General features: G+C 44.8%; 1 protein-coding gene across 1 annotated transcript in view; it reads left to right on the top strand.

The window, feature by feature from the left end:
* Positions 1-13,287, top strand: part of PRKAG2 (protein kinase AMP-activated non-catalytic subunit gamma 2) — a 233,677-nt gene that overhangs the window by 141,710 nt on the left and 78,680 nt on the right. Inside the window, exon 4 of the mRNA XM_035899623.1 lies at positions 12,455-12,669. Within this exon, the coding sequence (XP_035755516.1) occupies positions 12,455-12,669 (215 nt within the window). The remainder of the gene's footprint in view (positions 1-12,454; positions 12,670-13,287) is intronic.

The raw sequence follows: 13,287 nt of genomic DNA, 5'->3' as shown, positions 1-13,287 counted from the left end.
CTTGTGCTCCTTCCTGCCAGGAGATTGCAGCACCACGGAGCTGGGTGCTGAGAGCAGCAACCTGTTGTGCAGCCGAGCAAAGGCAGGCACCCTTGGCATGGTTTCGGGGCTTGGTCTTAACAGGCACGCTGGTGAGTAGGCAAGTGGGTGAGGACAGTTTAAATCAGCCTGCAAACAGAAGGTGAAATAGCAAGAAAAAAGGAAATGTGTGAGGAATTCCTCTAACTTATTCGAATAGCATCAGTCTTTAGCAGACCTGCAGTGCAGCGTTTAACATTTTAGCAGGAAGCATAGAGAGGAGAGATGCTTGGTCTGCAGAAGAAGAGGGTAGATCAGGAGTCAAGAAAGCATATGAGGATGGGAAGGCACGGGCGATCCTTGCGTCATGTAGTTGTCACAGAAATGTCAGAAATGTGTGTTGGCAATAGAGAGATAAAATTGGACCAGGCATTGGTCACTGAAGTTTAGTCGCCTCCCATGAGTTTGAATTTTACTCATGGGCAGGTAAGAAGAATAAGATTTTAAGAATAGTAAGAGTTTAAGGGGACCTCCAAAATGACAGGATTATTAAATATCCCAGGGTGAGTGTTCGTTCATTTCATGTGATGGATATTTATCCAGGTATGTGTTTAAAGTTCCCTTTAGGCTTGTGTTAACAAAGCAGGGTTTCATTTCTGGATGAACTCTTTCTTGAAGGAGGATGGGCCCAAGCGCTCATGGCTCTGTTGAGCGTGTCGCGTGCTCGCTAAGCGTGTTTGACGTGCGCAGCTGTGGCAACACCAGCATCTAGAACTGTGTAGGCAGTCATACCTTTCGGTATACCTCAGATGGCCTCTTGGGGTACCTCCTGGCTCCGTGCTGAAGTTTTAATGTAGAGATGTGATATCGCTGCTCTTCAGCCTCATTTCGTTGCTGGGTATCATGGCAGTACTTACTTTAATGGTAAGAGTGTGGAAAATCACAGCAAGAGGACAGGGCTTCAGTTGATTTTAAGCTGACCCAGCTTCAGTGCCGGGAGAAGAAAATAAGATGGTAACTGATCCATCATATACGGGAAGCATGGACTTGCCAGTGTCCATCCCAATTCAGGGCATATTTTAAGTCTTTTGATATAGTCGTGGGCTTTGGTACATGGCTGTGCAGCTGCCTTCTCCCTTTTTTTCTCCCTTGTGCCCTCAATCAGATCCTAGATGGACAACTCTGTTCAGAGCAATTGTTAGTAGAATTTGGGTTGTAGTTTTCTGTGCTCTTCAAGTGGTATAAACCAGCAAAGCCACTGTAAAAAGTGACTCTGCTTTCTCCTGGCCCCTTTCCCTCTGCCTCATACTTGTGCCAGGACGAGTGTTTGTACTGCATTGGGAAACCGGTCCGGATTAGAGCTAACCAGAAGGACAGAGATCCGAGGTCAGTTGTTATCTTCAAGATCTAATTGTGAAAGGCAGAAGAAAGCCAGCGTTGTGTGGATCATTTCATGGGAAGGAGAGGGTTAGTCTCTACGCAGACACTGCACAGGCAAGTGTCTAGAGAAAGCAGCCATTTACTGCACTAATATTCAGCTAAAAGCATGACCCAGTACCAAGGAAGGCAATGGAAATTATCCTACCAAGTGGCGTAAGGAGCAGGAGCAGGCCCATAGCAATTTATTTTCAATCAAACAAGAGCCATGAAGTCATTAGTTATTTCTTCAGAAGGCTTTGGTAGGTGTGCTAGAGAGCACTGCGCCGTCTCTGCTGTGCCATATGTGCACAAAAAGATTAATTCCCAGGTTGGCAGGATAGGGATTATGATGAGACAGAAGTCTGAGTCAAAAGAGCTAGGATGAGGGAGATTTTTTTTGTTCTTTTAATAAGAGAAGAACAGAGGATTTGAAAAAACATGAATTTCAGAAGCAAAGGAATTGCAAATTACGGCTTCATTCTCCAGCTACAGCTTTCCTGAGGATTTGGAATACTTTGCAGATACTCAATTACTCTCACTTCAGTGAGCAGAAAATAAACAAAAGTAAACTGTGCTGCGAGACTTGCAATCCAGCTGTAACTCTGAGACTTGCAATCCAGCTGTAACTCTGATGCCTTTTCTAGCACCTCTAGAGCTATTCTCTTCATTGTAAGAGTAGGAAACTGAGGCTAATATAAACTGATAAATTAATCAGAGAGCCGGTCCCAGGCTCTCCAACAGCCTCATAACCTGCCCTTCCGAACCTCAGAAAGCGGCACAGGCTACGCGCTTGCCTCCTTGCTGCGCGCCGGCGGCCGGGTGCAGCACTACGGGATGCATTCCACTGGCGCCGGCCCCGGAGCTTTCATGCGTACGCTGTAAATGGATATCCTAGTGGTCGTTATGTGCATTAATATTCTGTCACTCGCTTACACAGGGAGTAGATGTACTATGCAGATGAAATCACCCACAGTGATTTCAGTGGGGTTCTGCAGGCTCGGATTTAGACTGTTCTTTTCATTAATTTGGACCTCTGATGACATATTTGTAAAACATTTGGGGTTTTTTCAGTTTCTGCGGAGTGTTCCTCTGCTTTAGCATGTTACAGAAATAAGGTACACAGTTAAGGCACCGATTCAGAGCAAGCGAGCTAGGAAAATCTTTGCCTCAGTTCCCTCATATTTAAAATTTACGCTGGAAGAGCATATCATAAATCATAGGAGAAGCAACAACATACCCTGTTCTGCACACACACACCCCCAAGCAGCTGCTTTTAAAAAGCTGACATTTAGTGCAGTGATTAAGTATGAAATCCGTAAGTGTGAAATTAAGCATCAGAACAAGTAATTACTTACTTCCAGCCTTGTCTTTATATGTTATGCATACACCGTTCCCCCTCCCGCCTTTCCCCCCTTAATTTTCTTCCTCTTTTCCTTTGCCTGTCAAAATGTAAACCCTTCAGGTCGGGGCCGTGTTCTCTTTTATGTTTGTGGAGCACGTTGCACACAGCGGGTGCTACCAGAAGCAAAACACGAACGATGATGATGGTAACTGTGGTTTGGAAGCTTTGCTGTGCAAAAGCAGGGAGAGGGTGCTGGGGCAGAAAGGAGTTACAGCAGCCTCTAGCAGAGGACAGGGTGATGGAGAGACAGCCAGTGCTGCCCAAAGTGTCACCAAAGACAGGCAGTTTGCAGTTTTCTGTAATGGCAGGGGAGCATTTAGCTCAGCTTGGCTCAACGCAGCAAGGAAAGCCTAGATAGGACAAGTCAGGTTAATGTGGAAAGAGCTGTTAAATGTTAGCTTTAGCAGCCAGACGTCTTTGCTAAAATAGAAAACAAAAGTTATTTCATTAAAGCCTCTGAACACAAAGTACTCTGTGAAAGTTTAAATGCCAGGTGGTGTATTAAGTAAATAAAGTAGTCCTGCTGTAGGCATTGTTTCTCACAGCAGCCGGCTATAACCAGCACATAGTACCAGCGACCATGTGAATCTCTGCCATGTGATGTGGTGCTGTGCCTGGCTAACGTGCTGATACGGGGCTGGGGAAGTCAGAGGAGACTTTTCTTTCCGCAGTTATCAGTACAGTGATAAGGGCCAACTGTTGCGCGTGGCTTATTTGCATGGGTTGGCTTACGCTCATTAGTCATCTGGTTTGGATCAGAAAAGGAAACTGGGGTTTGCACAGACGTCCTGTGTCTTTCCAGCGCAGTTTGAATGAAGAGGAGTGATTGATTTTAATTTTCGTGACTTTTTAGATCGGTATCGCAGTACTGCACAGTTAGCTCTCGTTATAACCCAGCAGTCGCCCCCAGGCAGCGGCTGCAGAATGTCACATCCCGTTATCGGCAGTGCCGGGTTTGTGCACAGCAGGAGCCGGTTGGAAGGTGGCACTCCTGAACTCCTCTTGCTCTGCCGTCAGCGGCAGGATTGGAAGGTTAGCCAGGTGATTCCGAAAGTGAAAATCTGGTACTTGTCAGCTTCCTGACCCCACAATCTGTGGGTGATGGCTGCCCAGGAGGATCATAGAATCATAGAATGTTTTGGGTTGGAGGGGACCACTAGAGGTCATCGAGTCCAACCCCCCTGCAGTCAGCAGGGACACCGCCAACTAGATCAGGTTGCTCAGAGCCCCATCCAACCTGGCCTTGAATGTTTCCAGGGATGGGGCCTCCACTACCTCTCTGGGCAACCTGTTCCAGTGGTTTACCACCCTCATTGTAAAGAATTTTTTCCTTATATCTAGCCTAAACCTACCCCGATTTAGTTTAAAACCATTACCACCCTCAGAGTGAAGAAGTTCTTCCTCATATTCAACTGAAACCTCTCGTGTTTCAGTTTGCATCCATTGCCCCTAGTCCTGTCGTTGGACACCACTGCAAACAGACTGCTTCCGTCCTCTTGACTTCCGCCCTTAAGATATTTGTATGCGTTGATGAGATCCCCTCTCAGTCTTCTCTTCTTCAGGCTGAACAAGCCCAACTCTCTCAGCCTTTCCTCGTAGGGGAGATGCTCCAGTCCCTTTATCATTCTGGTAGCTCTCCTCTGGACTCTTTCTAGGAGTTCCTCGTCTTTCTTGAACTGGGGAGCCCAGAACTGGACACAGTACTCCAGGTGGGGTCTCACCAGGGCAGAGTAGAGGGGGAGGAGAACCTCCCTCGACCTGCTGGCCACACTCCTCTTAATACACCCCAGGATACCATTGGCCTTCTTGGCAACAAGGGCACATTGCTGGCTCATGGTCAGCTTATTGTCCACCAGGACTCCCAGGTCCCTCTCAGCAGAGCTGCTATCTAGCAGGTCATCCCCCAGCCTGTATTGGTGCATGGGGTTCGACCTCCCCAGGTGCAGCACTCGACACTTGCTCTTGTTGAACTTCATCAAGTTCCTCTTTGCCCAGCTCTCCAGCCTGTCCAGGTCCCGCTGAATGGCAGCACAGCCTTCCGGCGTATCAGCCACTCCTCCCAGTTTTGTGTCATCAGCGAACTTGCTGATGGTACACTCTATCCCCTCGTCCAGGTCATTGATGAACAAGTTGAACAAGACTGGGCCGAGTACCGAGCTGCTGCTCGTGGTTCTCCAGGGCGTTTCCCCACCGTGCAATGACCTGCTGGGGATCACTGTTAATGCTTTGCTCCTACCATTGGCACTTGTGCCGGCAAGGTACGCAGTGCCTGGGTTTCCAACAGTGCGTGCTGGCCACAGCCGTATGGTGCCTGCTAAAGTCGTGGTGCTGAGTCTCTCAGTATAATTCCCATGCTGAGCTAATTGCTTGTGCCTGGCTTAGGCACTTATTCAGTGGCTCCCTCACCCATTACCAGGACCGCTTTGTTTATCACCCACACGGCTGTCAAACAGCAGTGGAATGTGCATTTGGCTGTCTCTAAAAAAAAAAAACCAAAAAAGCCATTCTTTGCCATCGAGCTGGTGGCTGGTCTCTGGTTTTTTTGCTATGAATTACTTGCCCATGGTATTCTCTCCAGTATTTGCAAGACAAAGGAGAAGGGGTGGCAGAAAATTGGGAGTTAGAAGCCAGACTGGAAGCTTCCTGCCAATGAAAACTAGGAATCCCATTGGGAAGGATGCTCTATGCCAGGATTTCTGGTCTCTACTTGCTGTGTTTGGATCCCACATATTTGTTGCTTTAAAAGCAACAAATTCATAATTGTATACATCTCTGGATCCAATATACTACTTCCTCCAGCTTGCCTATAGCCCTAAGAGTCCAAGCTCACAGCCCTTGACAGCCACCTCCTTCCTGGCAAGCCCCCTCATCAGCTCATGTTTTCTGATAGAAATTTGTCTGCTGAATAAAGGAAAAAAAAAAGCAAGTCTGTTGAAAACAAGCAATGCAAAACCGAAAGTGGTGAAGCTCACTAGTTGTGGGGAATAACTATTAAGAACTAAGTGTGAAAATGCAGGGTCGCTGTGGAGGTTTCAATCACAAAAAGGTGCTAAGCCTGGGAGAAGGAGAGGGTAGAGACCACCTGCAAGGGTGCTTGTGCAGGGTGGAACCCCCGTGGCTGGGAGCCTGTCAGAGCCATCCAGCCTGACAGCACGGAGGTGATGGCTGCTTTGGTAACTCATCCAGAACCTCGCAGCGCCCTCTGAAAAGGCAAAACCAACACAAAACCGAAAGCCCCCTTTATCTGGGACTGGTGGCGTAGCCTGCTTGCAGTTCCCAGATGGTGGCTATTTGAAAAGCTGCTCCAAAGAACTGAAATACCATTTCAGTTATGTTCTGTAAGCCATGCTGACGTAACGTGTCAAGTCTTGCCAGGTTTGTCAAGTACATTTATCAAATGTAAGATTACCAATGTGCAATCTCGGGCGAGCTGGAAGGCGCTCTGTCTAATCAGCAGTGCAGGGGAAATCTGCAGTGAACCCTTCAAAGGCTACAGTGCTGGGAAAGTGTTTCTCCTGATCAGCCTTTCCTCATAAAGGGGCCCCGAGCTCCTCAGAAAGAAGGACAATTCTCAAAACTTTACTAATTAAACTCTTCAGCTCCCCAGTTTTCTGTTTTAGGAGGGAAAGGAGTTGCATTGCAGATTCCACAGATACGAGTGTTGTTTAGGTACATAAACAGACCACAAGCAGAGGAGAATGGGCTGAATCCTGGAAACTGATATGGTTTTGTCTGAGGTTTTACAAAGTGAAAGAGCTTCTGGAGCAAAAGTTGGTGCTTTCAGGTATTTCTGGGCTGCGACCACTTAAGGAGTGGTTTCCTTTACTATGTTTGAACTAATATAAAGAAATTAGATTTTTACTGCAAAAATACACATTTCCCTGTGAAACTTTTCAGACAGCAAATGATATTTTAATGACTTAAAGGGTGCATTTTATTCTTCCTTTGATGAATAAAAAAAATTCCAAAAGATGTTTTTGGAAACAAGTAAGCTTCCCATTGAATGGTGTGTAAGCTACAGGAAAAGCCGTGGAGGTGTTTCGATAAGGCTGCAATGAATGTGCTTACTCCTGCAGCAAGGGTAGATGCTGCTCAGCCAGAACCAGGCAGTTTAGATGAAGGCCTGGAAGGCCTGGCCGTTGCACGAGGGATGCACCGCTGATCTCAGATGCAGGGCGGGAGGCATCCTGAATTGGTGCATAAGTGAAAATGCTAGATACGGCAGGAAATTTCCTGGGCAGTATCTATCATATTCTTTGGTACAGTGACTCTTAAGATTACTTTTCAGGCTTAATTTTTTTTTTTTTTTTTAACTAACAGGTATTTTACAACATTTAGCATCACTATCACCAGTACTATTTGACTAGAAACAGCCACTAGCCATTTACCTGCTTATGGGTTCATAGTTTTGCTGCCATTGAGTGGCATTAAACTGCATTTCACATAATTTGCATCAGTTTGCTTATGTGTCAAAATTAACATAGTATTGTGTCTGAAGAGTGAATCAGCTTAATGAACAGCCGGCTCAACTCAGATTCATTTGTGCTGCAACCTACTTAAAATTCAGCAGCCACAGCCCGCCGCCTTCTCTGTTTCACTGCCAGCTGAAGAATGGAAATGAAAGGGCAGTGTTGTCCTGGGGAAGGAATCGGACAAAAAGTGTCACATGGCGCCGCTGCAAATGGAAATCCCTTTTGTTGTTTTCTGAGAAGTTTCAGTCTAAATGGTAAATGAATCTATCCCTATGTATAAACTTGAAAAGCTAAAACGCAACAGCTTTTTATGTTAGCAATAGCATTATCTGCTTGGTCAGGTACAGGATGAGAGAATACCAAAGTGTGATCCCTAGGAAGAGGTAAACTGCAGAAATGATTTATTTTTCATGGCCAGTAACTCTCACCAGTTTTAGCAACTTCATCGTAAGCGCACAAAGACAGAAGTAAAGTTTGAGAGCAGGCTGCTGGCTGTACCCTCTGGGCCCTCAGCAGGGGAGCACGGCTCTGCTCCCAGCCACCCCGAGCCAGCCTTTTGCACGGGAGTGTGAGCACATCCCCAAAATCCCCAGCAGCATCGTTTGTGGGCAGGTGGCTCCAAAGGTTCACAGGGGCAGGGGCTGTTTTTCTTTCTGGAAGAGGGTTGATATAAAAGGGAGGCTTTGGCAGGAATCGCTGGGCTGTGAGCATCCTTCCTCCCAGAAACCACCAGATGCATCCTGCCAGGTCAGGCATGAAATGTAGGTGACAGAACTAATGGTGGGTGTCACCCGGGGAATGTGGGAAATTTAGGAGGGCAGCCACCCCTCTTCCCTTAGGAGTACACGAATGGCAACGTAGCGCTTTATCCTTTCCTGTTACGTATGGGTGGAAGGCTGGGTTGGATCAGAATGCCCAAGTGGGTGGAGAACTTAATGCCGTGCAAAATAAGGGCTTTATTCAAAAGAAATAGTTGCAGATACCTACAGAAACAAGTGAAGGTAGCCACATTATTTTTGTACGTTTGTGACCAACTAAACACCAGTTTGTGTGGCATTCTCTCCTGGGCCAAAGCTGTGGGCGCTGTGGTTCCAGCAGCGTTTGCTCGGGGCTCTTGCATCCAACCCATGATGTGCTGCTAGGTCCCAGCTGAAGCTGCTTAAATACAGGCACAGAACTGAATGCCGCCGTCACCGCGTGCCGTCAGGCAGCCCTGCCACGGGGAGAAGGCAGCTGGAGAGACCCCCGGTTTGCTCAACATGAAGCCTAGAGCTGTTCAGTTTCATTAGGATTCTGAGTAAAGTTATACTGTAATAGGAAAGTTGTTTCTTCACATCAATGCGATTTTGCACCACATATTCATGTATTCTTATGAATATTCTTATTCATATGCACATTCAGTTATGCAAATGTTAGGACTTATGATCCATATTGATGGAGACCGCAAAGTTATCCTCTTTTCTCGCTCTTGTTTTGTTCCCAGAAAGGAAATGTCAGGATGAATCAGAACGAAGCAAAACTCTTGAACTGTTTTAAAACTGGAGAGGGATGATCAATAGAAACCATAGGACAAACTCTTGTGTTAGCCAGTGACACGGGAACTGATCTGCTGGATTTTTTTCCCTCTTTTTTTATTTCTCTGTCTAAAACTCTTGGTGTATGTTATGGAAAAGGGAAGAGCTATTTAGTTTCTTAATGTGAAAATAATCACATTTCATTATGCATTTCATTGTCTGATGAAAGAAACGTTAGCGTAAGAGATAATTACTTGCCGTATCAGTTTATCTTGTTACCAGAACCAGTAGAGTTTGCAGCCAATCTCAAAGATTGTTTCTTCTCCAAAATCCTACGCACATACTGAATTTTTGCAGCTTCATTATAAAAGACTCTAGAATTGTTGGCTAGTTTTCACTGCTTAATTGTTTTATCTGTACTTTCTCCAAAATGAACTGTTTTCAGCCATGGGATATAGCTGTATCTTGTCTCTTCAATGGACTTCTTTTGTAGTAGAACAGGGCAGCTACTGCACATATATATATACACAAACATCTATATGTATATATTTACACCAAAGCTGCCTGTTTAGATGGCAGCCCAATAGGATCGAAGATAACACAAAGTTCTATTACACCTGAACAGATTTTGGTCTGGGGATGTATTACAGATTTACATTCTTTTACATGGCAGGTTTTTATAAAGTCCTTTGTGGGGTTTAGGATGTTGAGCTGTACCACAGCAGCCAAAAGTCTTTTGTTTTAATAATCATAAAAATATTTAACATTTCCTATGGGATTATTCCTTCAATCTCAGTATTGTACAAATGCAAATAACATAGATACCACAACAATGCTGTGAGGTAGGCTTTTAAATACCAAAGACTGAAAAGCTTAATTACATAATTTAATCAAATACCCTGCAAAATAATTACAATTATCCCTCCACCTCTGTGCAGAAACTGAGTCACAGAAGAATTGAATCTCAAGCGTATTAGGGTGTGCCTCATGGTGAACATGTTATGTTTTAAGTGCCTGGTTGAAACACAGCTCTGAGGCTCAGAGTGCTCCCTGTAAAGTTGCTGGAGTCACAGATGCTCTTCATCCATAAAAACTCACGCCAAGTGCCCAAGGCTGGCATCCAAAAGGAGATTCACCACCAGTGAATGTTCTTATAAAATGGAAACTGTGCTGCCTGTGCTGTTACACACCTGTAATGAGGTGGCAATAGTTTTCATAGGATATAAGAGATGTTACTTCCTTGGTCTCCTTTGATCCACATCTTCCTGTGTCCTTTAGATGTCCTCTACACTTGGCAGGCCAGCCTCGTGAGGGTGATGAAGATGTGGTTTCCTTATGCCTGGTAATAGCTCTTTTGGCAGAGCTTGTTGATACTGGCAATGGTGTTTGTAGACTTGCTGAATACATTAGTGCACAATGAAAGCATCCCAGCAGCAAGACTTTAAGATCTAATGGTGTTTTTCTCCCTTTTAGTGGTTTTACATTTGCATCAATTACAGCTACCATCCACCTTGAACCCCAGTCTGAGTGCTCAGGAAACATTTGTACATCCATAAAACCACAGAAGATAAGAGCATCTTCCCCAGAACTGATTATCTAAATTTGTCTGTAAGCAAAAACTGAACAGGCAAGTTAGGTGTCCTTTTAATCCTTCAGGATGTGGAACTCTCCACTCCCACTGAAATCAGCAGAAGTTGAGGACATTCAAAATAGCAGGGCTATTCTTCTTGCCTCACCCCATGGCGTGTCACATTAGCCAACATTTATATCTGCCTACAATGCCCAGTCTCTGCTGGACCCGTGGTTACTGCTGCTTGACTGGTAGAGCTGCAGGTCCCTGTGAAATGAAATGGAAGCCCTTGGAGGGCAGCTGCAGTCCTGGAAAAGGACCGAAGAGAGGGACTGAGTAGGGGGTCCTTTTTGATTCCAGCAAAGCTAAAATTTTTCAGTGAGAGTTAGGATTGTCTTTGAAAGAAATAAATACATTACACTGCACCACTAAACCCACTATAAATAAACTGCATTAGAGCCTAGTTATTTTGCAGGTTTCTTGATGAGTGATTCTATTCTCTTAAAGTTAGGTCTCTACCTATGTAAAAGCCATCAAGAAAGGTTGTTTTCAATGAAGAATGATAGCTAAAGAACAGTTACCTAAATTCCTCATTAATTCCTTTAATCATAAGATAATGATAACTCTTCCCCAGATATGTCAGGAGTAATAGTTTCTTCAAGTAATAGATCCCTCCCTGAGCTGTTGGATTTCTAGTCTTCTGCATTCAGCATCTTAGTTATTACTGAGTTTTATTCTTACTTTCCATCAATACAAAGGTTTTTTTGAAAATGCTGTCTGAGAGGTAAAATATGACTCTGAGAGGTCATGAGCATAGAGTTGTACTAACGCACTTTACCCCGGGTGGAAAGGAAGGACCAGTGGAGGCTGCGTGTACACCAATGCAACGCTTTGGATGGGAAAGGATCTCTGGTGCAAAAATCTCTGGTGGAGCCTTGAAAGCTCCCACCGAGAAGATGAGCTAGACTTACCAGGAAGATGCACTAGCATGTTCTCAAACACCTGTTGGAATGGCTTGGGATTTTATGCTTATTAAACGCCATCTTATCTGCTCCCTTTTGATGGACTTGAGTCCCCTCTGGACTAACTGATCACCTGCACAAATCTCTGGAAGTACAAGAAATTAACCAAATTCAGAGATCATATAGCCCACTTAAAAATACATAGCTCTGTTCAGCCTTACAGTTTTTATGCATTTAAGTGTGTCCCAATTTATGCTGGCATAAGAGAATCATCCTTTGTTTGCTGACGTACATATAGATATAACAAGAAACACAGATGTTGTAACTTGAATTTTCTGATTGGTTGTGGATGTCTGCTGGCTCTTAAATAGATAATAAATATAGCTTAAGTAATCTGTTTGATCACAATTCAGAACTGCCCTAAGAACGTAACCAAAAATACAGCTGGGGTGGATACACATGTCAAATAAGAACAGGATGCTCACAAGAGGAACTGATCTGCTGCTGATATTGATTTTCAGCAAAAGAAATGAATAATATTCCTCCTCAAAGGCTGCTGAAAACAATTCTAGTTTGCATAAAGGCATTGCCAAGAGCCTTATAGAAAGCAGACCGAGGCCCATGGGAAATACGTAGTTTCTTTTCGCCTCTGCTCCTAATTTCTTTCTAACTGCTGGCTGAGATACTGTTAAAAGAATGAAAAAGAAGAAAAAGCAACCATTAAAGCTCTTGAGCCATTTGCCATGAGATAGAGGTAATCCTGAGACTCACAGTCTTTATTGTAACAATAAAGTAATACCAGCACTGAGGATCATTTTAGAAATAAGCAATCAGACAGGAGGTTAATACAACACGAACCTCCAACACTCTCGTCTTGCCACTATGCCTCCCTGTAAATGGATCAGATGGTTCAACCAGTTGAATGATTAAAGGAGTTTTAACGGCAAGGCGGAGCGATTCCCTTTCATAAATGCGGAGGTGAGATACATACTTTTAGTCTGGAGAAATGTGATGAAAACCCACAGGTTCACTGTAAAGCTGAGATTTCTGTCTGCTTTTCTTCTGAACTGATCTTTGGTAATTGTTCTTGTTTACAGCCTCTGGCCTCTCCTCTTCTCCATCTACCCCAACACAAGTGACCAAGCAGCCCACGTTTCCTCTTGAATCCTATAAGCATGAGCCTGAAAGACTAGAAACACGGATTCACTGTTCTTCACCTCCAGACACAGGGCAGAGATTTTCTTTGCCTCCATCTCAAAGCGCAGCCAAGCCTCCTATCATGACACCAGCTCCCTGTGCTACCTCAAAACCAGTAAGTAAAGCATGTGTCCAGTTCTCCACTGGGAAATGTACAGGGTTGCGTGTTAACTGTTTCTTGTATTACAACCGATGAGCTAGAGCACGTGTGTCCATACTGTGGAACAGAATGAGCACAATTTCATGGGCCTTTTCCCTCAGACTTGTCTCAGCTTCTCTCAGTATTCAGCTGACAAGGCACTAGGGGTGGTAGCTCCCCTTCCGATTTACCCAAAAAGCAACTAATTTTTGCACTATTCTCAAGCGAGTTTTGTGGTGGCTACAGATCCCAGCATACCTTGCTGAGATGCCACTTCAGAGAAGGATAGAATTTTATTTAGGATTGTCTTTATCTCCCTTAGGAAGAGCTGATGAGAGAGCTAGCAGCCAAGGAGAGCACATCAAAAAGAAATTCACAGTATGAGCTGCAGGGAGGTTGAGTTCCTGCTGCGTCTGGAGTCTGAGATGACTGGGACGGCCGGTGACTAATGGCACTAGTTGCTGTCACGCCTCCTGCCCCGGCTCAGAGAGCAGAGGAAGAAGGGCAGCACTACCAGGGTATTTATCCAGCCCCCCACGTAGCAGAGGTGTCTTCATAAGAGTGGTTTCTTCAGCTCCCGGGAATGCATGAACT

The sequence above is a fragment of the Egretta garzetta genome, unplaced genomic scaffold, assembly GCF_000687185.1.
Source record: "Egretta garzetta isolate BGI_Z169 unplaced genomic scaffold, ASM68718v1 scaffold117, whole genome shotgun sequence".
NCBI lineage: Eukaryota > Metazoa > Chordata > Aves > Pelecaniformes > Ardeidae > Egretta > Egretta garzetta.
This window is presented reverse-complemented; position numbering and strand designations above follow the sequence as displayed.